The 24,947-nt window shown below is 37.5% G+C and overlaps 1 protein-coding gene across 4 annotated transcripts in view; it reads left to right on the top strand.

Annotated features, from left to right (window-relative positions):
* Nucleotides 1-24,266, top strand: part of CAMSAP1 (calmodulin regulated spectrin associated protein 1) — a 37,006-nt gene extending 12,740 nt beyond the window's left edge. For 2 of the 4 annotated variants that reach the window (XM_074608334.1, XM_074608336.1), the window contains exons 3-19: nt 6,646-6,908; nt 7,104-7,265; nt 8,112-8,192; nt 9,183-9,215; nt 12,727-12,868; nt 13,809-13,948; nt 14,049-14,145; nt 14,570-14,747; nt 15,361-15,455; nt 16,258-16,342; nt 16,676-19,112; nt 20,243-20,379; nt 20,470-20,678; nt 20,766-20,868; nt 21,238-21,353; nt 21,608-21,726; nt 22,060-24,266. In XM_074608334.1, the coding sequence (XP_074464435.1) occupies nt 6,646-6,908; nt 7,104-7,265; nt 8,112-8,192; nt 9,183-9,215; nt 12,727-12,868; nt 13,809-13,948; nt 14,049-14,145; nt 14,570-14,747; nt 15,361-15,455; nt 16,258-16,342; nt 16,676-19,112; nt 20,243-20,379; nt 20,470-20,678; nt 20,766-20,868; nt 21,238-21,353; nt 21,608-21,726; nt 22,060-22,362 (4,700 nt within the window). In that variant the 3' untranslated portion in view covers nt 22,363-24,266. The remainder of the gene's footprint in view (nt 1-6,645; nt 6,909-7,103; nt 7,266-8,111; nt 8,193-9,182; nt 9,216-12,726; nt 12,869-13,808; nt 13,949-14,048; nt 14,146-14,569; nt 14,748-15,360; nt 15,456-16,257; nt 16,343-16,675; nt 19,113-20,242; nt 20,380-20,469; nt 20,679-20,765; nt 20,869-21,237; nt 21,354-21,607; nt 21,727-22,059) is intronic. The other 2 variants (XM_074608335.1, XM_074608337.1) reach the window with 1 other exon arrangement.
* The last annotated feature ends 681 nt before the right edge of the window (nt 24,267-24,947 follow it).

Genomic DNA, 24,947 nt, shown 5'->3' with positions numbered 1-24,947 from the left:
CTGCTGGCAGTGTGAAAATACAATTCATAACGTTTAAGTGGCCGAGGAGCAAGGGTGCCGCTGAGTTTGTGGAACTTCGGTTCACAGGAGGCGAGTGTGGGAGGTTTGGAGAGGCTTGGCAAGCTGTCCGTGGGAGAGATTGCTTTTTCACAGGCGGCGGAATGAACCAGATTGCCGAGCAGTGACAGAGCCAGGCGCTGCCCAGGGCTGAGCAGGGGGAAATGGACCTGGTCCCTCAGTGCCACTGCCCCCTCGGGCTCTGAGTGGTCGGAGTGAACACAACTCATACATTTTCATTCGGTATGACTTGGTAAAATAGACAATGGAAATGAAAAATTTTGATTTCTCAGCAGACTTGGTACAGCATCAATTTATGTGTAGAAATTATGTTTTCCGTCATATGTTAAAATTTAGATAAGGAAAGAATGCACGGAAGTTTTTCAGGGTTGCAGCTTGCTGTGAGCGAGTGGGTTTGCAGCCTTTTCCATAACAAATGTTGTTGCTTCTTTGAAACAGTTCCTAAAATGCAGATTTTTCAAAATGAACTTGGTGGGTTTTGCTTTTTTATTAGGGCTAGGAGCTTTACATAATTTCCAGACTTCATGCTAACATTAGCCTGAGACCTTTGGCAAGATACAGGCAGGAAAGCCAAGCACTAATGTAATGCATTGTAGGGGAAATCTAAGTTGTGGCTTTTTTTGGCCTTTGAAGTACTTAATACTTACCTGTTAAATAAGGTTTTATAGTACTGCAATAGCTACCCACAGTTGCAGGTTGATAGAGGCAGTGTGAGCATGTTTCCTGGGCTAAATAGCCTAAATCCCTGAGTTCCTTGCTTATATTCTTTGCCAGCTTCCTTCTCAGGTCCATAATAAAAATGTTTTTAAGCAAGCTGTTGTGTTTTGCAAATATTCAGTAGTTAAACCTTTGTTTATTTAATAATGCCAGTTTAATAAACACTGAATATTACTTGTGTGAAGTTTACAGAGGTGAAGAACTCCATAATTATTATTTTGTCTCTTCTGCTTCATTCAGGTTTGTGGCTTTATGCTTGATCAAAAGATATGATAATGAGAGTGCGGTCACTCTCACCAGCAGTATACAAAGTCTTTTCCTTGTGTTTTTTCTGCCTGTTGTATGTAAATTTTCATGTGTAGTATTATAGAACACTTACGGAGTTCGTAATACGGTTCTGTAGTAAGAGCCCACAAAGAATGTTTTTATTATAATGCAGGTGGTCTTAGTTGCTGAGAACATGTAGCTTCTGCACGTGATCTGCAGCTTAGAGGACATCCATACTGTACTAAATAATTCTGTGAACAGATACTGATACTAATGAAATCCTACTCAGAATTTGAGTAAGCTTTGTTCTGTTTACTGTGATGCTTTGGCTCTCTTTCCATGTGAAACCAGTTCTTCGTGCTTCTGGAGGTAAAATAAGATCTGGGGTGTATCCACTTCTCCAGTTCAAGGGATAAGTGAAATTTGTTCAGATTGCTCTATTTTTCCTTATCAAATCATAATCGGGTAGTTGTCTTTGAACAGGTTTTTGTAAGTGGGATGATAAAGAAATGGTTCCTACCCTAAAGCGAGGAGAGTCTGGCAATAATTGTCTCTCTGGTAGCTGTTACAAGTGAAGTTATTTTTGTAATCCTTTAAATTATGTTGTACACAATGATTTATACTTGGAAATGACAGTTCTTTGAGAGATTAGAACTCATTGATATGATTGAACAAACCAAAAGAATTGCTCCATGAGAAATTATGATAGTTTGTTGTCGAGCGCTTCATCTCTTATAAAAATAGCTGGTAGAGGTCTCTCTCCAGTAGGCTCGGTGGGCCAAGAACACTTTAGAGTTTCTGCTGCTGAAACTTGGAAAAAAGGTGTTATTACTTAGTTTTTTTGTAAGTGTGGGAAACAGGAAAAATGAGTATTTTTGCTCTATGATAAGCTGACTGCATGCAACTAAGTAAAGTGGTATGTAATGTGCGTAAAATCCGTGCGTGAAAGAGATTCTGTCGACTCTGATACTGAGTGTAGCGTGGTACACATCAATTCTTTGACAATTCTTGATAGCAAACTTTGGACTGCATTAATGATGTTTGCCTTCACAGATCTGATTATCAGGTTATGTGTCATTGTTTTTAAGTTACTATAAAAAACATTGGTAGTTTTTAAGCTTTATGTCTTTTGAACACCTCAGTTTGTCTAAAACTGGCAACTGTAAAGCTTGGGTTGAAGTTGATGCTAACTTTTTCTGGGGTAACAACTTGGAAAGCACATTAGGGAAACAGAAGGTGTTTGCAAAGTTTTCGATAACATTCAATAGTAACATGAAAGTGACTTCCTTTTGAAATTAAGGTATTGGAGACTTTTTTTATAAACAAAAAAAAGGACATGGTTTAATTGGGTTTGGTTTGCTTTGGTATGATTTGTTAAACTGCTCAAGCAGAAATTTTTGTAGCTATAGCTTAGAAGCTAATTGCTCAGAAGTTAATTTTTCTTGTTGATTTTTCCAAATTTCCAGAGCATAAATGTGTGAAAATACAACTTTTAATAAACAGAATTTTTCTAACATCTAAGTTCAGTTATAGGTCATGAAAGTAAGGTGTTGAAAAAGATGCTTATAGAAACTGGGACTTGGAAAGACTGGGACAAAGACTTCAAACAGAGCATTGACACATTCTGTAGTGAGGCAAGCAAAAAGCGTGTGACACGTTTGGAGTTTGCCAGATCCACAAAAATTGGTGAGAAAAGCTATCCATAATACCAGTGGCTACTTGTGTATCCATAGTGTGTTATTTAAATTAGTGTTGGGTTAACTGTGATGGTGTATAATTGTTCTAAAATTGTATTTCTGAGATGTTCAGCAATGTGGAATTTTGACATTTTTAAGGGGGTTTTGGAGAATGAGCAGTCCTGGGTGCTGCAAGTGGTTTATGTGTCGTTATACTGCAGATAAGAATAATTAGCAGAGATGTGAAAGATAAGTCTCTTAATCCGCATCTGAAAGTGCAACTTTCAAATATTGAAGATATCTCACAATTAGAGCACTTCTAGTGTCTGCGGCTGTCCAGGAAGGCTGTGTGAGATGCCACTTCTACAACTATGGTATTTGGAAGGTTCTCAACTCAGAGTTATATACTTACATAGCATCCTTTTTGCATTACGATTTTTCCTGCCATTTGTTTTTCATTTATTCGTGCCCGCCAGATGGATAGTATGATTATGTCCAGTATGAAATACATTTGAATTGAAGAGTAAATATTGCAGCTCTTGAGCTTTGGTGTGGTTTTTACACCTTAAAATTTCTGTGGGCCTTCAGTGAGAACATCAAATTAGTTACAAAACGGTTCCTTCCTGTCACAGGCAAATTTAGCTGGCAGAAGTGTTGTATACACTAATGTAGAAAATAAAACTGTGCAAGTGAAATAAGTTTCGATTATGGGAGGATTAACGTTTATGAGTAACTTCTAGTACCAGGATTAGTAATTTGAATACTATCATAAGAAGTTCTTCACCCCCTCCCCTCCATACCTTTAATCCTGGTCAATCCAAATCCATTCAGTCCTTAAGCTATTCTATGGAGATCAGAAACATGAAGTTAGAGGGGTCTTCAATATAGAAGAAAAAGATTTCAGATCTCTTGATTGAACGTTCAAACTAAAGAACAGTAGCCAAGTTAAAAGTTGTGTCTGTTTTTTTTTTTTTTTAATATATCGATTTCTGTGACATGGAATCTCATCACTAAGAACTAGATCCATTTATTGCTAGGCTTTAAAAAATCATTAAAATGTTGCTAGTTTAAACGAAAATTAATGTGGGAGGACTTACTGCCCCTGTCACACAGGAAGGGGGGCGTCATGTTCCAATAGTCACTTCTGTTTTAATAATTGGTGTAAAGACCCCCAATGCAATAGATTGTATCCCCTGTGGGTGTGTTAGTGTTGAAAGGAATGTTTTTTGCTTTCTGTAGTAACAGTCTATAAAATAATCACATCCTGCCCCGTGGAAAGGGAGCTAGGGAGCACTGTGGTGAGCTGCCTGTGCCGAGGCGGGCGGTGGCCTGCTGGGGGGCTTTGAGGGGAGGCAGGCGGTGGGCTGCTGGGGGGGCACTGGGGGCTCTTTGTCCAGCCATTACTCACAGCGCGGTTTCAGACAGTCACCTCGGTTACCCGGCCCTGCGGGGGTTCGGGGAGCTGGTGGAGGGCAGATGTTCTTGCTAAACCCCTCATCTAAGTACTTCAGATTTCAGACATCCTGAATTTGCATATTTTTGTTGTTGTTGTTTTAAAAAAAGCCTTCAAAACTTGGAGTGGTGCTAATGCTCTTACCAGAAATGTACTTCTTGATGGATATTTTATGAGCTAGTACTCTATTATTTCCTTTCACAAATAATTTTAGTAAAAAGCAATGTATCTTTGATTGTTAAAGGTGTAGCTGCTTGTAATGAAACTCAAATGTTGAATTATTTGAGCCGCTTTACGTTTTGATTTTTGGATCTTTCCCTGGTCTTTAGAAATGGAAGCTTCGATACTCTTTCCGGAAATGGCAATGACCATTAAATGGAATTAGCTTTCAAGAGCCTTTGATTTTAGGTCAGGTTGGCTAATGTTAAGAAGATTAAAATATTTGAATTTATTATCTTTTTCACTAAAAATGGACACCCATCTTAGCAAATACTATTTAAATAGTGCCAGTGGGGTTTTATTGTCTCTTCCAACCGTTTTCAGTGTGTAGTTCCGTATATTACAGCATTCAATGTCACATAAAGGAAAAACAATGATCTTAATTTTTAAGAATTTCAAAAAGCTTTCCATTTTGGAAAACAGGGGCAGTACTGTATGACTAACTGAGGAGCTGTTAAAGCTGTTACAACAACACTGGTTTACTACATATTTTTATTTAAGTGAGATATATTTCTGGCTCGTGTAATTGATAACATTCTGTCTCAGTTTCTCTTCTTTATGAACATTAAGTGTTCTGCAGTATACAAATACTCTATACTCTGCAGCTTATTTTGCAGTTCAAAGATATGCTATGGGTGGGAGTTTTTTTGAATGGGGAAATTTAATTATCCTGGAAATGAGATGAATGAAAAGTAAATATGCTGCCAAATTAATAATTCTTTTAACTCTAGATGTACGTATTTAAGATGAACTGTTGAAGTGGCTTCGGGGGAAGATCTTCAGTCACTGGATAGCATAAGATAGAATTCTTTGTTTGAAAATTATGAAACGTTTGGCTTCTATTAAGACAATACACTTGAGGCTAAAAAGTTGAAGACTCCTTATTAGTGCTAGGCTGTTACAAAGATCAATAGCTTCTAGTCTGATTACTGAATGTGAGTAGAAGTATTTATTTGGGGATATATCTATTTTTAACTTGTTTTATGTCTTTTCAATAATATCAAGAAATATTGCTTACAACAGCATTTCTTTCCACTTTCAGCTGTCATAATGAGTTGACATTTGCCTTGTGTTGCAGTGTTACAGGCTGTAACAGTGGCAGGACTTCAGCAAGCAACGCGTGGATTTGAGATGGCTTAGATGTGTTTAGAGTGATCAGAGTATTAATTGGTGTTAGTGCCTTTCTTTCCTGCCAGCTATGAAGCTGTGCTGAAGCATAGCAAAAGTGGAAGCCTTTCTGAGGGTTGGAAACCGGTGGGGAAGAAGCGGTGCGCAAGGATGAAGACTTCTGTGTTGTTAATTTTAACTTGCATGTAAATTACTACACTCGGGATCTGTGTTCAGCTTGATAAAATAACTCAACTTGTGGAAACTGTGCCATTCCGAAAGAAGTTAATTTTAGACTTGGTTTAAAATTCATGTTGAATCCAAATCCAAGTGGAGCGGTTTTGCTTCATAGGCTTTAATTTTTATTTAAAGGCTGAAAAGCTGCAGTAGTTTGCTGCGATACTCTTGTCTTCAAAAATACGGACAATCAGCTCGCGGGAGACTCAGTTGTTTTGCAAACCATTTGTAAAACAGTTTTAGTCAGATAGTTTGGTCTTTCTATGAACTTTGTCAGTTTAGAACCAACAAATAGGTGGCTTGCTTTTCTTTTTCAGTTTGAGAATGTTTGGCTCGCCCCTCTTAGTGACTGGGCGTTGCAGTTAGTTAATTGCTCTGTGCCAATGTTTTGGGATTAAAGCTTAAAGTAGCTGTAAATTTTGCTTTGAAGATGTATACTTTGCTCATCTGATACACAGAGCGTTTTAGCCTGTGATGTAAGTAAATGATTTTTATTTCAAAATAAAATTAAAATACTAATAATATGCCCTAATCCGTAGAGGTGACAGTGTATTATTCTGATTAAGGTGGGTCTTATTCAAGGAAACAGAGAAGCGTAGGGGACTTCAGTCCATGTTGAAGTGCTTTCCTGAAAGGGTCTCTAGCATCTTGAGACCCAACTAGTATAGATTGTTACTGGGCAGGAGCCAATTATGTATGCTTTACTTAACTAGAATTTAAGCACAAAGACCTATTGAAAGCCATTTGCAATATGAAAGCACAGACTTAATTACAATCGTTATTTTTTGTGCTTGATTTTTTGTTTTGTTCTTTCATATGCTATCTGTGAATTAAAGTAACTTTTCGCTTATAACTGGTGCCACTTGTTGCAACTTTTCTTCATTGTTTCAGATAATGTCCCAGAGGAGCTGAAGGACCCGTTTTACATAGATCAATATGAGCAAGAACATATTAAGCCACCCGTCATCAAGCTGCTGCTGTCCAGCGAGCTGTACTGCCGCGTCTGCAGCCTGATTCTGAAGGGGGATCAGGTGGCTTCTCTGCAGGGACACCAGTCAGTGATCCAGGCTCTGTCTCGAAAAGGGATTTACGTCATGGAGAGTGATGATACACCTGTGTCTGAATCTGATCTGGGCTGCGCACCAATCAAAATGGTTAGCTTAATTAAATCCACCTAATGATCTTCTTTTTATTTAACACTATTTAAAATAGTTAACGGAATGAAGAGCTCTTAATTTCTAGGTTACTAACCTCAGGAATTTTTCATTTTAAATACAGTTAGAATATACAAGTGATTTTTTTTTCTTAAAGAATTTTATTTTTCAGTACTCATTGTTTTCTGCTTTTAGAGTTCTCATATGGCAATGATTGACGCCCTTATGATGGCCTACACTGTAGAAATGATCAGCATCGAAAAGGTTGTCGCTAGTGTCAAGCGTTTCTCTACATTCAGTGCCTCAAAAGAACTGCCCTATGATTTGGAGGATGCGATGGTTTTCTGGATTAACAAGGTAAAATTTACTTAGAGAAAAGTGTGCCTCTTTCTTATTTTCACTTTGCAGATTTTTCAAAAGGTTCTGATGAGTGTATTCCCTCCATCTTTCTTACCTGCGCATTTCTATCATCTTTTCCACTTCAGATGAAGAGAACTACTTTAATTACTGTGGTTTTACATGTTACCTTAAGTGCAATGGTAGTTGGGTATAATATCCTCCTAATACAGATTATTATTAATGGTATTTGATTCCCTTATTACTGAAACGTATTCTAATTTCATCTTCTTGCTTGACTTCCCAAGGTTTCCATGTGCAATGGGGAAGAGAATCAGACTAGCAGCAAAATGCAATTTATTTTTCTTAAGGGTGCTGTAATAAGGCTGGTAAATTTTTCAAGGCAAATTTTAAAATAAAGAATATAATTAAGAGCTAAATTAGGAAAACTATGGAAATTGGGTTCTTTATTTTCAGACGAGCTGCCATGAGGGGTTGGGGGTTTTTTTAGGTGAAGCATTGTTTCATGTTAAATAACAGGATAGGCTTAATCCTGACTGGCTTGAATGCAGCTAACAGAATTACTGAAACTTGTCAAAGGGCAGAGGTTAAGTTACTGAAACCCTTTCAAGTGACAACAGTGTCACATTCCAAAGAGAATGTCTCCTTTGCAAACCCAGCATTCCCTTGCTGTGATTATAGCTACTGCTAATAAGATAGTTGCTCTTGAAAACTGTTGTAACACATTATTCTGTGAACTTTTTATGTTTGTAGAATGGATTGACCATTAAGTGGAGGAAGAAGAAAACTTGTGGAAACATATACTCAGATGTATTTTAATATCTTTTCTATGCTATGCCCTTTTAGGTGAACCTTAAAATGAGAGAGATAACAGAGAAAGAGATTAAATTAAAACAGCAACTAATGGAAAGTCCAGGACACCAAAAGGTAAAACAAATTTGTCTTTAGTTGTGATTTTGTGTATTGGTGATTAATGGGTTTAAATATAAACTTCTCAGTATTTTCTTTGTCAGGGAAATGTGAGGCATCCAGTCCTTGAAAATCCTGAGATTTTGTGCATGCAATTTTTGTGTGTCTTATCATCAGTGCCCTTCCTTATCTTTCAAGCCCAGTGGTATCTTCTGACTTTCCTTTAAGTTTCAGTTGGACTAAAATAACATGTTCCAACTTAAAATAACTTGTGTCAACTTTACATGGGTAAATATGACTCAACTTTCACAGCACAAAATATATGTAATATATTTTGAAAGCTCTTGGGGCATATTCATTTTGCATGGGTTAATTGTTTAATGTTTATTCAGAGGCTTATTCAGGTTCTATCTAGTAAGCATACTCTTGGCATTCAGATGTTATATGTGTGTGTTTGTAGTTTTTTTCCACGTTTTTCCCTTGAAATTATATCACAATGCACTAACATTGCAAAATATAGTACACTTTCATTTCTGGAGAACGTAAAATAGATCTTCCTCAAACGTAATGTGTATCAGCTATCTGAGCTCCTAATTTATGATTTGATAAAATGTTAAGAAAAAATGCTATGTTCTTTCCTCAAATTGGCCTTGCTGTGCAAAGGACGTAAAAGTGTGACTTATGAACAAGGCACAAATGTTTAATTTTCACGTTAGTGGCAAAGGTTTGTGTGCTTTTTATGTAAAATAATATGCTTCAATGATAAAGGGATAAAGAGCTGTTTAATTTACAAGTTGGTGTGTGGTCTGAAGGATCCCTCTAACTATTTGACTCTGTATTGACTTTTGGGTCTCATTTTAATATTTTTAAATCTAAATTTCTAGGCTACAACCCCTCTAAAATATGAAAGTGTTTATTGCTGAAGTGCATTTAAGTGTTACTGCTTTTAACTTGCATTGCTGATGTTCCTTTCCTATTCCTACGTTCCTTTCCTTGCTTCCTGAGCAGTCTCCTTCCAAATGGTATTGGAAATTAGTACCTGTAAGTGAACTACTTTTACACCAGTTGTCATCCACAAAACCATGGCTTTTTAAATTTCTTCAGAGTGTTTGCTTCCATTACAATGCTTCTTAGATGGTCTTTGGAAAAAAAACAAAACAAAAAACCACCTGTGTAAGCTTCTGGGTCATAAGGCTTAGTTTTCATAACGTGATTTTTGCATACTGTACAGCATACAGCATAATCACTTTACAGCATTTCAAAATTGTTTCCACAGTGCAGGAGTGAGGGATATGGAGTGGAGTAGCAGCAAAAAAACTAGAAAATGAACAGAGTTGAAATGGTTGCATTTACTTTTTTTGTTATAAGTAGGCAATTGATCACAGCACTAAGGTGACATAAAAGCTGGTCGGTTTAAATGGCTATTTAATCTCTGAATCCATAGTTAAGATACCCAGATGTTTGCCGTAGCTCATTAAATAACTCTCTTGCACTGCTCTTGTGCCTGCTCTTGCACACATTTGTAAATCTGTCAAAACCAGAACACCGTTATTCGTTGAGATGGGGTTAGAAGATTTGACAAACGAGTTTGGACCCGTTACGACAGTTGCTGGAATTGTATGCTAAATTAATGAGGCTGAAGCTGGCATAGTGGGAGGAAAGACAGTTTACATATCAGAACAAAATACTTATTTTCTTTATGATGAAGTGTGAAAATGGAATATCAGTTCCACTATATATACAAAAGTAATAAAATTGTACTTCTGGTATACAAGCCTACTTTCTTTTGGCTGAGTTTCCTGGTTTTGTTTCAACTTGCAGAGATTTTTCTTTGTTCCTCTGCTTTCCTTGCCTCGATACCCTTTCTCCTGCACTTGCCAGATTTGGTGGTTTCCATGTTCTCTCTGGGAAGATGAGAGCTGTTGTCTCGGTTGCAAATTGCAAAGAGCGGTGCTTGGAAAAGGCAGGTGTGATGTGGGAGTCACCTCTCCCCACAATCTCTCTGCCGACACAGAGAGCTCAGTCCCACTCCTCTGCCTTATAATCCTTTATTTGTTTGAACCAAACGTACGGACCAGAGTAAAAACTTTAAATAATGTGCAATACAGGAAATTCAAATGGGAACCTGCAGACTGATAAAATCTGTGACAGAGCCCTGTCTTCCAGCCTCTTTTAATGACCTGTGCCAGTATGTAAGGAAGTATTGACATAGCGCTTATCGCTTACCTTCTGGTGTGTTTAAAGGTCGCATCTGTATTTGTGGCATACATTTGATAGCCTTTCAAGGAAGTTGAGCAGGTTTATGTTTCATTTAGAGACAGCTGGGTGAGAGTAGAAGGAACTGCAGGACTTGCAGGATACCACTGAGCAAGTGGCTGGTAAAGGAAGGAGTAAATAGAGGTTGTCTTACTGCTAGTCCAGTGCCACTTAGATTATACTGGTTTACTGACAGATTTTGCAGTCTCCGTAGTAGTTGTCATACTGTGTCACTTCTGTATTTCTTTCATCTTTTGTGATTTTTTTTTTTTAAATATAGAATTATCTCTATTTCAGTAGCACCCATTTCTGCACTTTAATGCATACAAATCTCATTAATTTTATACATGGTGGGGGAACAAACCACAAAACTCTGCTTAGAATATAAGAAAAAATTCAGATTATTCAGTATAAAAGACTGGAATAGATAAGAGAAGAATAGTTGAGCAAAAAATAAGGAATTAAATTAAGTCCATAAAAAAACTTCCTTGATGATAAATTTGAGTTTTTTCACCAATGCTAAAACAAACAAGGAATTCTTATAGATTTTAGTTCTCAGGATTGACTGTAGTTGGCTTAAGTTCCTTTTAAGCCTATTGGAAAGGAAGTATTCGTATCTACTTTACATACAGGAGGAATTAAAGCTTAAAAAGAAATTTTGAAGTTTGTCTTTAATGTGCTTAGTTTGACTAAGTGGATAAACGACGAACCTTTTAAGCTAACCAGTTCACCTTAGTGTGCATACTTATTTTACCAGACTTAATGACCACATTTCCAGTGCATTAATGGATGTTGCTAATGCATTTGATTTGTTTCTCATTTGAATAATCACCCTCGTATATCTTACTGTTTCTTTTTGTGTAAGCCTGATCTGATGCATGCCATATCGCACTGCATGCTGGAACCAGTGGAATATGCTCGTGTGGTACAGTATGATTCACATTCCATTACATAGTTGTGGAGTGCTCCAGGCTGGGGAAAAAATAATTTAGACCTGGTAAAAGGACGGAAGAATAGCAGTAGCATATAGACATAGCCTTGAGTTACTTGCCTTTGCCAGAGAAACTTAACGTAGCATGTTTATATTTGTGCAAAATAAATGAAACAGGTTCTTATTACTCTTGATTGTAAGTGATCTTCGTTCCGTTGAACAGATTTTTTTCTCAGCCTGTGCCATCTTAAATTGACACGTATGAATCTGTTGTGTGTGTAGAGAGCGCTTTCCCAGGTCATCTTGGAAAGTGTATGATACTGTTGGTAAAACCCAGCTTTCCTCTGATGGTTGAATACATTCTCTGTGTATCTGCACGTTAGGCCAGCACATCAGTCAAGATAGTTTGTTAGATGCTAAGTGATAGTAATGCGCTAAAGTGTCAAAGGAGTCTTTCTCCAGCACTGAACGGTATTTCTGCTAGGCTCTGCTGTGAATTGTTCTTTTCCTTGCCCAATCACTTTGCCACTCAAGCTTAGGTACAGCTTTCTCGCCTAGCTGGCATGTGGGTGCTTAGTAAATACCAACACTAAAACCTTTCTTGCAAAAAAACTGCAAGAAGCAATGCCAAGATTTGTTCTTTAGTTGACTGGCTTTAGCTGCTCTTCAGCTCTGCTCCAAATTACCTGAGGGCTCGGGGGTGGTTTGCAGAAGAGTTTGATGTTGATCCATCGTGAAATCAAGGAGAGTTTTGCCATTGATTTAAAAGGCCCTACTTGCTCCTTTTGCTGACTGCTTTTGGAAAAGGCCGTGTTTTTTTCTTTTGCATGACATTAATATTGTGTACTGGCTTGCCAGACATACGATGTTCTCAATCTCTCTGAGAGAACTTTGCTATCTGCGGACATGATGGCAAGTCTGTGGATGTAGGTAACGTATGAGAAATCACTAGCTCATCTGAGTTATTTTTTTGCTGTGTTTTGTTTTGTTTTTCCAAGCTTTCAGTGTTTTCATGTAGTTATCCATGTCTCTTTCTTTGGATCTGCTGCATTCATGCATCTGTGTGGAAGGATTTTGACTTAAATTGCTCGTAATAAGTTAAAATGTGTGAACGAAGCTAGAAATTCAGCAGCACGATTGCTTCCAGATATGAGGAGAATGATTAAAAGGGAAGCACCGTGGTCTTCAGAATTGGCTTCCATTGAGAGGAAAGTATAACCTTGTAAATTGTTTTTGACTTAGAGCAGAATGCGATAAAGGATCCACCGTAAAGAGTTTTCAGTGCTTAACAAACAATCCTTTTTTTTTTTCTTTTTTTTTTTTCCTTTTTGTTAGCATCATATGAACATTGTTTTCTGTTGTTAGGTGCGTTACCGAAGAGACCATCTTTCAAGCAGGCAATTACCGTACTTTCCTTTGCTTGAAGATTTGATGAAGGATGGTAGCGATGGTGCTGCTCTTCTAGCTGTGATACACTATTATTGTCCAGAGCAAATGAAACTAGATGGTATGTAATAAAGATTTCTTAAAAAAAAAAATTTAGTCTTTGAAAGTTGAACTAGAAATACATTATCAAATAAAAATGCAACACATGTAATAGGTAGTGTAGAGTCAGGTCACATATGGATTCTGCGTCAGTGTATTCAAAAAGTAACCTCTCTGGTTTTGGGTTTTTTTACTTGCTGTATTGAGAAGGATCTGCTCTGTATATTATGAACTACAAAATAATCCTTTCTTTTATAGATCTAGATGATATGGCTTTCTTTGTTCAAATAACCGAGCCTGGTTTCAATACGCCATAAAAAAGGAATACATGTCCACTACTGTTAGCTGATAATTCTCATGTTCTTCTGTAGTAGTACATAATTTGACATTTAAAATCTAGATTTTAAGATATTTTTCTCCCAGTCTTCAGCATTGCAAACATGAGTTCTTTTTCCCATAAAATGTTTTTCTTAATAATTCAATGTCCTTGTTGCATTTAACTTCTACAAATCAACATTTTGTATTGGTTTTTAAATTCTCAGATATGTTGTACCTTGCAGAGCTCCTGAATGTTTTCAGAAGGAACCAGCACTGTGAATCCTAGGAGTAACCTTTTATTATTTGCAAATCAAGATGTGTGTTTTTAATTGCTTTTGTATTTTGTCATTATGTGTGTTCTTTGTAGCCTGCTTACCTTTTCTGTTGCTGTGATAGGCAAAATCCTGTATGGATTATAAAATGAATGCAAAATTGATACTCTCTTATTTGTGTTTTTCTTCCTCCTTTTTCTGTCCCTCTGGTATTTAACAGGTAGAGAAATGTCACTGGTAGCCAATAAATATTAAATGATGGTGTATAAGCAGTCTGTGAAGTTCCTGTTTGTAGCTTTTCTGTTAGTTGTGGATGGAAGGCTAATACGTTGTGATAGCGTTGTAACTGGCTTATCTTTCTCCCCTTTCTAGATATTTGTTTGAAGGAGGTAACATCAATTGCAGACAGCCTCTATAATATTCAACTTTTGAGAGAATTCTCAAATGAATATCTAAACAAATGCTTTTACCTCACATTGGAGGACATGTTATATGCTCCTTTGGTTTTAAAGGTAAGAAACAGAATGAAGGCTATATTTTTAAATAAAATGAGGGTAAATCATAAGTGTTTTGTTATTGAGGTGTGTTTTTTCTTTTTTTTACCCATTTTAGCCTAACGTCATGGTATTCATTGCGGAACTCTTCTGGTGGTTTGAGAATGTCAAACCAGACTTTGTACAACCAAGAGATATTCAGGAGATAAAAGATGGTAAGTTTTTAGCTCGTGATAAATCTTAGCATGTTATTTAAAAAATAATTAACGTTACAATGAAACTGTTGCACAGCAGTGTTTCCTTTGGAGTTTTGTTTCTACCCAAACTTTCTGCTTGCTGGAGATCTTTGAAAGCAGTAAAAATGGAAGGAAATTTAGTCCTAGATCCACTTGAGTTCTAATTTTTTGAATGAAGTAGGTAATTTTTTCCCTAAAAGCACTAATTATTTACTTGTAACTTTCTTTCCATTAAAGTCACCATAAGATACATATTTTAAATAGACTGATACGTAAGGTTTCGTTTTAGTGTCATGTCGTAAAGTTTTCATTCTAATGTACTGCAATCTGAAAGCTTCCAGTTCTGTTTTAGTTATTTTAATGGCTAGTATAAGTTGTGTTAATGTTATAAATATATGCACAGTTAAAACAGTGTTGCAGCAGAAGAGCAGTCGTCCGCCCGTTCCTATTTCCAATGCAACTAAGCGGAGTTTCATGGCCAGCCCTGCTAGTACGAGTCCAGCAGACTTGCAGCCCTCGGCTCAAGCAGGCCCTGAAGCTTGTAGCAGATACTACCTGCACCCTGAGGAGCCCGACTATCTGTAAGTCTGTTCTCATGTTGTTTAGATTATTCTTCAATTTATACTTCCATTTGGATAACCTAGCAATTTCTGCTGCTTCTGATTTTGCTACAAGCGGAGTGAATTTGAGTTGTGTGCCGTCAGTCTCTAAACTATTCTCAATTCTCAAGTTCAGAGAAACACTTTGCACTGTTACGTTTGATCTTTGTTTGGCAAATGTGTGGTAAATGTCACCATGCATGATAAAAAAAAGTTACTCTAACTTCTATTTTGAAACAAATGCAAGACGTGAAAACTGCCCAAGCGGTTCATCTTCACTAGCCGTAACCAATAAGTTATCTCATCCTTTACTTTGTCTCTAATATACTATTTACATAAGCTACATTTTAAATCTGCTGTATGTAGAAACTTAAACAGATTGATTTCAGGTAATAGATTTACTTTTGAATTGTTTCATGTGAAAACCTTTTCTTCTCTTTAAGTAACTTCTTTAATATTAATGATATATTATTGTGTTTTAAAGAGGACAGGGGTAACTTACCAGCGTAACTTCACAACTATATGATTTCTGTCATTAAAGAAAAAAAATAATTCTTATTCATAATACTAATGAACTTTTACGTTTCTGAATTAGTGGCAAAGGAGGAAGCCCTGCCTTTAGCCCTTCCCATCCACTGCTCCCTTTGAGACAAAAGCAACAAAAATCGTTACAGGGAGAAGACAGCCCTGGTAAGTCTACCTTGAATTTGCATTTCAACAGGCAGTGACCATCGATGTCAATACAGTAATGAATAAAGACAAAAGGTCATATATGTGAATGATCTAAAATTGAAATAAACTGCAGTCAGATGAGTGGTAAATATGTTTAGTTTGAGTAAATCATCTGTTGTGTTAAAAGATTTTAAAGATCTTTTGAGGAAGTTACTGCATTTTATTTTTTTCTCTCTCACAAATGAACATCTTTCTCAGAATCTCAAGTGCAAGAAATCAAGAAATTAAGGCTAATATGGTCAATTCTGTGAAAAGAAAGGAAAAAGCCACATGTCAAATGTTCATAAAACTAGCAAAAGTCTTAGGAATTAAGATTGTCAAACTCACTCTAACACTTGACATATTTTGCCTAAAGATTCTTTTCTAACTCCTGAAAACCTAGGTTTTATACTCACACAGAGATGTTCAGAATTTCTTTTCTTTTATTAGCTAAGGTACCAACCCAACATTCCAACTGCTTGGGCTCTAACAACGTGCACTGAGGACTTTTTTTTGTTAAGGTTGAGGGGCTGACAGGGAAAGCAAATTGAATGGTTTCATGTTTGGAAATCCAGAAGTCAGATACAGATGTGTGGTCACTTTTCGTTGTAATTTTTTTCAGGCTTTACCTGTCTGTCTGCCAAAAGGTTAATATTTCAGCAGATCTATTTTTTGCTGCCATCTCTTGGTGAAAGAGTTTATTATGTTTGCAATTAAATAAAGTAAAAGTGCCAGTTTAAAGACCACTTCTAAACTGTTAACAATTTAAAAAATATTTTAGGTCATCGGCATCGTTCTAATTCTCTGACCCGTGTTGACGGGCAGCCACGAGGTTCAGTTCTTGCATGGCCAGAGAGGAAACCCAGGTAACAAATGCATTTAAGTATTACAATACTGTTTAATGAAAGGATACTGGGACAATTTCACTGTAGTAATGTGGTATCACTTCCTTAGAACTGGACCGAGAGTCACTTAATTTTATTTTCTTTAAGGTACATTTTCAGAGATGAGGATTTTCAGTAAGCACTGTTAAAAATTTAAGTATCTGAAGTTGCTATTTAGTGTTGCTGCTCACTTTTGATACAGAATACATTTTTCAAATGGAGCAAAAATTTCAACTCTCTATGTCATGGTCCTTAGTGCAACAAATAGTAACCTTTTGTGCTTAAGCATCAGCAGCCTGTTCTTATCTTTTCCAGGCCTCTGTCTCAGCCGACACCATTTGCTCTTCATCATTCTGCCAGCAGTGATGTGGACCCTGGGTCTGGTGATAGCATTAGTCTGGCTAGATCAATCAGCAAAGACAGTCTTGCTTCAAACATTGTTAATGTAACGCCAAAAAATCAGCCCCATCCTCCGTCAATGAAAACGAACGGGAAGAGCTTGCTGAACAATGTTGAAATGGAGGATGAAGATGAAGAGCTTATTGCAATAATCAGATCTGAAGAAAGGCCAAACCGTGGTGATCTTGAATTGCAGAATGCGTCAGCCAGGGTGCCCAGCATAGTTGCGACTGCGTGGTCCCCAAAAACAAATAGCGAGACTTCAGAAAGCAAACCAGACAGTTTTTACTTGGAGCCTTTAATGCCTGCCGTTCTAAAACCAGCAAAGGAAAAACAGATAATCAATAAAGAGGATGAATGTGGGGAGGGGAAACAAAGGAGTTTTATAACAAAGAGATTAAATGAAGGACACTTGCCTTTGATCCGCAAGAAAACAACCAGCAGTCATGGTGAGCATGACCTCAATAGGACTTTTACTCCAATTTCTAGTTCTGATTTCACTCCAGTTGCAGAGCCTAGTACTGCAGATTCAATGGCACTGGCGGAGGCAGGTTTAGAAGCTTCCAGACCTTTGGCTAGTAGCAGTTTAGATCCTTCCACTCAGGAGCTATCCACTGGAGGATTTTTTCTTCATGCTGCTAAATCTGATGATGACATAGCAAGTAAAGTCAATGTGAGTTATGTGAAAAGTCTCAATTCGCATGTTCCAGATACTACGTGGACTATGGTGAGGCAGGACTCTGATTCAGATCTCTTAGACATAGAAGACGCTGAACAGGATTTGGTGGTCATAGATGACCATCCCATAGTTGCTAAATACATTGGAGAGGAAGAATCTGCAAAATTGCAAGAAGACATGAAGGTAAAAGAACATGAAGATAAGGATGATGCTAGCGGACGTTCCAGCCCATGTTTGAGTACAATTTCTCAAGTGAGCAGCGTGTCAATGACTAGTGGGAGTGTCCGAATGACCAATTTCGCAGAACGAAAGCTTCAGAGACTTAATAGCTATGAAACAAAGTCCAGCACAAGTAGTTCCCAAAAGACCACACCAGATGGATCAGAAAGCTGCCCAGCACCACTGACCACATGGAAACAAAAGCGAGAGCAAAGCCCCAACAGACAAAATAAAGATAACGTTAATCTTTTAGCTTCTGAATTGGTGCAGCTTCATATGCAGTTGGAAGAGAAACGAAGAGCAATAGAGGCTCAGAAGAAGAAGATGGAAGCCTTGTCGGCAAGGCAGCGACTAAAATTGGGCAAGGCTGCTTTCTTGCATGTTGTTAAAAAAGGGAAATCTCCTGATGTTCCGCAACCACTTAAACCAGAACACTTTGCAAAAGAATATTCTCGGCACAATGGTGAAGATTTGGATGAAGTGTCTTTGGGTTCTAAATCTGAGGAGTTTCTTGTGAAAGAGGAGGAGAGAGAAGAAATGCTTAATGATTCTCAAGAAGTAACAACAGTAAAAATGCAAGAAAGCCTAGCTTTTGCTGAGCAACATAAACCAAAAGACTCTGCTGCTATACATGATTTGGAAAAAAGTAAAATTATTTCTGTTGCCCTCCTAGAAGACAATGTTACGGAAGTGGATATAAATGAATGTGATCTTTCTATTGAAAAACTAAATGAAACAATCAGTACGCTTCAGCAGGCTATATTAAAGATTTCTCAGCAACAGGAACTACTCATGAAATCTCCAACAGTGCCATCACCAGGAACCAGAAGTAACTCTCAGGACCAAAAGGTAAAACCATCAATTCATTTTGTTGAGCCCCTATCTCCAACTGGAATGAACAGTCTTCGTAAACCACCTCGATTTGGTCAAGGAAGGAGTCCTCGATCAGGAAGACCAGCTGATCTGAAAGTCCCTAAAGACAGACAACAAAATTCAGCACGTGTTAAAACCCCAACACAGAGTCTAGAAACCTTACCACACTTAAGACCGTTTCCACCCAATAGCTTGTCAAAGACACCAACAGAAATCGGCTTGGAAAATAGTCCTGATCATGGAAGTGGTTCTCAAGAAAAGTGTTTCTTTGATACCTATAGGCTTCACGATGAGAGCAATCAACGGTCGCTTGTACTCTCCACCTCCAAAGATGCAAATATTATTTCTGAAATGAGCAAAGAGGTGAATAACAGCTTCAAGGAAATGGGGTTGAATTCTTCTGATGGCTCAGGAAAAGAAAATGTCCCAGTGGACGAGCCACTGAGAAGCAAGGCTAATCTCATTGAAGTAGACTTGTCTGACTTAAAAGCTCCAGAGGAAGGAGAACTTGAAAACCAGGATAGCTCTACAGATATAATTAGTGAAGGTGATCAGAAGTCTGGTGTGGGTTTTTTCTTCAAGGTAAATATATTACCTTTGTATATTGGTTATTGTTACACATTTGCCCAGCGTTAGAACTTCTTTTTTCCACTTCATTTTTCAGTCTTCTGATGGAAAGCAGTGTGTTCTGGTTGCAATATTAGGATTTTAATAAACTGCATTGGAAAAGAATTGCTTGTGGAGAAAAACTTCTTGACTTAATATATGAAATCCTGGCCCTTGCTAACTTTACTAGGAACCAGGATTAACCTTGATTTTCTTCTCTTTCCCTGTGTTTTTTTCTATCTGAGAAACAGACAAACAAACGTGTTGTAAAGACTTAGCACAAAAGAATCACAGAATAAAATGGGAAGAAATTACTGTTTTGTAATCCCAGCTTTCTGTGAACCTTTATCAACTGAAAGAAAAAATTCCAATGGAACACAGGTATCTAATAAAAGCCTGCTGAACAGGTTTTAAAGCTTGTCAGGGAGCTGAGAGTCTTAACTGGCTTTTTTTGGCACTTGCACCCAAATTTCTCTGATTTTGAGCAGCGTAACAGCCTAAAAGTCAAGAGCTCTAATGGCAAGTTTAGTTGTATGGCTGTAGATGCGAGTGTGTCTACTCCTTCTAGTGAAGTTCAGAACTGCCACCAGAACATACGCTCTCTTCATTGGTGCTTAGCAGTGATTATTGTAAATAATTTCTGTTTCAAGAAAGTTGAGCTAGGCTATCTCAGTCTCAGTGAATTTGACTTCTGCTTTTGTATAGTATGAGGAATATTGACTCAAACTCCAAATAGTTATCATTATGCTGGGGTTATTTGTGCTGTCCATCCTACCCCACACAGGTAGTTGCATTGTACTTTGCAGTTCTAGAAGGTCTTGTGCTGGTTGGGCGTACTTAAAAACCAAGTTAGAGTAAGGTGAGACCTCCGCACGGGTCTTAAGGGACCTCACAGATTTAAGAGAACACTAAAACTGTCTCTTAAATAATTCTTGAGCAACAAAAAGTTCAGTTCTAATTTACACTTGTTAATTCTAAAAATGTAAAGATTTCCAAAAGTAATAGCTTATGTTTTCTTAAAATCTTCCTGTAATCTTCAGCAATCTGGTGATGTCCAGCTTAAAATATTTTCTTTTATTCATTCAAACTCTCTATGAATTTTGCAGGATGAACAGAAAGCAGAAGATGAGCTCGCAAAAAAACGCGCAGCATTCCTTTTGAAACAGCAGCGCAAAGCGGAGGAGGCTCGGATTCGGAAACAGCAGTTGGAGGCTGAAGTTGAACAGAAAAGAGACGAAGCTCGGTAATAACATGTGGAAAAGAATGCTGCTTTTTGTCTTTAACATGGGGAAAATTATTATATGTTGAATGTAATGCTGTGTTTGCTTTTCAGTCGCAAAGCTGAGGAGGACCGAATACGGAAAGAAGAAGAGAAGGCTCGAAGAGAACTTATCAAGCAAGAATATCTAAGGAAAAAACAGCAGCAAATTTTAGAGGAGCAAGGGCTTGGAAAGCCCAAATCCAAGCCCAAAAAACCCAGGCCAAAGTCGGTCCATCGTGAAGAATCTTACAGTGATTCAGGCACAAAGTGTTCTTCCACACGTAAGAACTTTGATTTGTTTGCTCTCACTGAGTCTGCAAACCTGCTTTAACAAAACGTGTTTCACGTTTTTCTCTTTTGTTTTGTAGCTGATAATTTGAGCAGTGCTCAGTCTGGCTCCAGTCTTTCTTTGGCCTCAGCAGCAACAACTGAACCTGAAAGTGTACACTCTGGTGGCACGCCATCTCAGAGGTAGAGATAAGCTCACTTTAAATTTTTGGTTTTTTCTACTATGTTATGAAATAGTGTTGGGATTCAGTACTGTTTGCTTCAGTTCGCTGGCATAGAGGCGCAACAGTAATTAGTGAAGTCGTCTTCTGTTTCATGAGGCTACCAACTCCAGTGTTCTGTACAAACTTGTGGGTTTGTTTTGTTTTCTCACAAAGGAATAATAGAATTTTGCTTTGATAATCTAGCAGGGAAAATCTGGCTGGTTTGGAGTTGGAGAAGGGTCAATATCCTGTTCCATTCAGGGCCAACAACTGGTGAATTTAAGATTGGAGGGGAAAAAACCCAGAATCTTGGCGTACCTTTATTTATTTATTTCTTTTTCCCCAACAGAGTTGAATCAATGGAGTCCTTACCAATACTGAGCAGAAATCCTAGCAGAAACACAGAAAGAGACTGGGAGAACGCTTCAACAGCATCTTCCATTGCTTCAGTGGCAGAATACACAGGTGACTCTTGTTTTAGTTCGAGCGTTTGTTATGAATAGCAGGTCCTAAAAAGCTGTGGTATATTTGATGTGACACGTTGTTACTTTTGAGAAGTTGTCAGGTGTATTTTGTTCCGGTTGATATCTCTAAAAGTAAGTTATTGTAGAAAAATAGTTAAGGGTTTTGTTTTTTTTTTCACTTTGATGAATGAAAATCTTAATGTTTATAAATGTAGGGCAAATAATTTTTACTTCTTTTTTTTTTTTTTTCCTTAGGTCCAAAATTATTTAAGGAACCCAGCAGCAAATCAAACAAACCCATTATTCACAATGCTATATCTCATTGCTGTCTTGCTGGAAAAGTGAACGAACCACATAAGATTTCAATATTAGAGGTAAACATTAAAATTCAAAATCATTAATGCACTCACAATAAAATGTATCTGTAGTGCTCATTTCATAATGCCGGTGATGCAGTGCAGTGAACGTACCTGTAGTGAGACTCCTTTATTTCCCTGGCTGTAGGGACTTGGGGAATACACGATCCTGTATTAAGAGTTAAACCCGTACGTTTATAGAAAGACTGAAAATGACAGTTACTGATCTAGTGTTTCAAAAAGCTTTAAACGCTTACTTAGCTCTATGTGAAAGCTTCAAGCTTGGCGTAATACGAGATTTTTCGCTGTGAACAATCGATGTATGTGTTTGCTTGTTTATTTTTAATGCAGGAACTAGAAAAATGTGATGCCAACCACTACATCATTTTGTTCCGTGATGCTGGCTGCCAGTTTAGAGCACTTTATTGCTACTATCCTGACACTGAAGAAATCTACAAGCTGACTGGAACGGGGCCAAAGAGCATCACCAAGAAAATGATTGACAAACTTTATAAGTACAGTTCGGACAGAAAACAGTTTAACGTGATTCCAGCCAAAACCATGTCTGTCAGCGTGGATGCTCTTACTATTCATAACCACTTGTGGCAAGCCAAGCGACCTGCAGTGCCAAAGAAGACTCAGACTCGTAAATGACACTGAGCTCTTGGGGAGAAGGTTGCTGAATGGGATTGCATTGAAAGAAGACACGTTTACCATTTTCCTCCAGTTTGGTATGAAATGCGCAGAACCATAAACATTTTTTAAGAAGCTTCTAAACAGAAACCGTGGATGCAAGTTATTAAGAATGAAGGAACGTTGCCAGTGTTTTTTTTTATGGATAATAAATCTGCTGTTACACCCAATGCTAACTACTGTGGCTTTCAACTGAAGAGGGACTGTGCATGTAGCAAGATCTTTAACAAGTGGATTTCCTTTTACTTGAAGCTTTTCATCGGTACATATTGGGAATAATTTAGTTCTGTTTCCTCTCTGCCTCATTCCCTCCTTTTTCCTGTCATTCTTAAAGTTGGCAAGCTCCGAACTTCAGTAGAAGGATTGAACAGATCTTGGGTGAAGTGTTTTGGGTTTGGTTTGGTTTTTTAAACAGTCTTTAGGGAAATCTTCCTTTCAGACTTTTTTGAGGAACTGTTTAGTACATCAAATTGTTGTACTGTATCTACTGCCAACGTAAGTCCAGCTCTCAGATTTCTGAAAAAAAGCCCCAACTTGTGCTGCTCAGAACAGAGTTTACTTGCAGTATCTGTTTAGGATAAGCATTGCAAGGATTGCAAAAGCCAGTCTCTTTTTTTTAAAAAAAAAAAATAAAAAATTGTTCGCAAATGTAAAGGTTTCTGGAATACAATCATGAAGAGGCATACAGGTGCTACTGGCTGGAATATGCCTGACTGAAATTTACGGCAAGCTGGATGGAGCACAGTTATTACTGATTTCAGTTTCAGGTAGTGTCCTAAAGATTTGTTTGCTTTAATAAAGATGGATTCTGGTAGGTATAGAACATTTCCACTCTGAGCACGCTACTCCTGTACAACGGTGCACTTAATGATCACAAATTTTAATGTTTTTATTACATCATGAAATGTAATTCTACTTTCTTTGTCCTGTCTTTATTCTGAATGAGCAGCATGCTCTAAAATGAAGAGTGTGTTATGTTTTTTATTTTGGGTGATATATTAATATATATTGATTTGTTTTTCTCATTTAAAAGCAATTTTTAAACAGAGACATTTGCATTTGTTTCAAAAGCCCAAATAAGTCGAATGGCTTGGATTTCTTTTCATGTTGAAATATTAAACCTTGAGTTATGACCTTAAAAGTCTTTGTGTTTCAGCAGATTAAATTTTTGTCTGTGGTAACAGGGTATATTTGCAGTTCAGTTCCATTTTTTTTTTTTTTTTTTTTAATATTCCCGGTTCTCATTTTTGGCCCCGGCTAGACTTCCGAGTAGGTTTCTGTAGCTATTGCCTAATTAGTCTGCTAACGAGCGCCTGCTACATCCGGTTTGACACTACTACCTGAGGGTCATGTAGGCTCATAACGTCGGTTTGCACATGTTTACTTTTATTTGAAGTGTTACTTGAATATGTATCTCTGAAGTGCAAAAGGCACTACACCACCCTAGAGATGAACTGAGCTCTGAAGTACAGTACAGTGTAATTATTAAACTTGGAGAATAATGGAGGTTACAAAGAATTATGTACATAAGGGGAAAATAGGGTACGGAATAAAGTGCTAACTAGATAGAGCCAAGTGAAGGTCTTCCATTGCGGTCTCTCCGTTGTTTTTTTTTTTTCCCCTTCCAGTACTCCTTGACTAGGCTGCTGCAACTTTTTAAATTATGTTAGATAGTTTGCTGCTTGTAAATAATTAAAGGCTTTATGGTTTCTAAAGTGCGAAGTATTAAACACCGTCATGAGTGTAACTTTTGTTACCATGCTTTTCATGCTTGTGCTTTATTTCTCACTGTTTGATATTATATACCATATTTATTTTATGAAACACTGAAATTTAATAAAAATCATTAACTGATTTCCTTTTTATTTCATGTGTACTTTTGTTGTTGTTGTTGTGACACTTCATCCCCTCAAAAAACTAATATGCTTTAAAGATGTGCTATTCTGTGTTCAGTTGTGCTCTTAGGAAGCTTCACCTGTAAGTAGCTGTAATAACTTTATGACAAGAGCTTCGTTCTCCTAACCCTGACTGCATTGTCCAGGATGTCGAGCAAAAGGCTTTCAGAAAATTGGAAAGTAATTTAACAGTCTCTTTAAGGCTTTATTTCACCAGTCTTCAGACTCTTCAGTCTGGCTGGTGGGGTTTTCTTTGGTCTGTATATTCAGTTAGTGACAGAATTTTGGAAGCACCAAGAGAATTTCTTTTGTTGGGCTCTCCAGTATTAGCTTGCTTGTGGTTTGTAAAGACAAGCTGCCTCTAGAATTCAGAAATAAGCTGGTTGTTTTAAGCATCTTAACGAATCCATATTGGTTGCACAGAAGTGAAATTTACATTCTCAAAACTACAGCCTTTTCCACTGCAGAAATAACTTTCTGTGACTGGACAGTAAATTTTTCAAAGAAGATAGTCCTTGTTTGTAGAGATTAAAAGAAAATAATAATCAGTGATTCCAGTGATTTGTATTTTTCTGTATTTCATTCGGGCTGGAATATTGCTGCCCGTAGAAAGGACTGGACTGAAAGAAGGTGATGGCACCTTCCGTGTCC

This window comes from Larus michahellis, chromosome 15 (assembly GCF_964199755.1).
Source record: "Larus michahellis chromosome 15, bLarMic1.1, whole genome shotgun sequence".
Lineage (NCBI taxonomy): Eukaryota > Metazoa > Chordata > Aves > Charadriiformes > Laridae > Larus > Larus michahellis.
The sequence above is the reverse complement of the archived record's forward strand: the minus strand, read 5'-3'. Positions and strand labels throughout refer to the sequence as shown.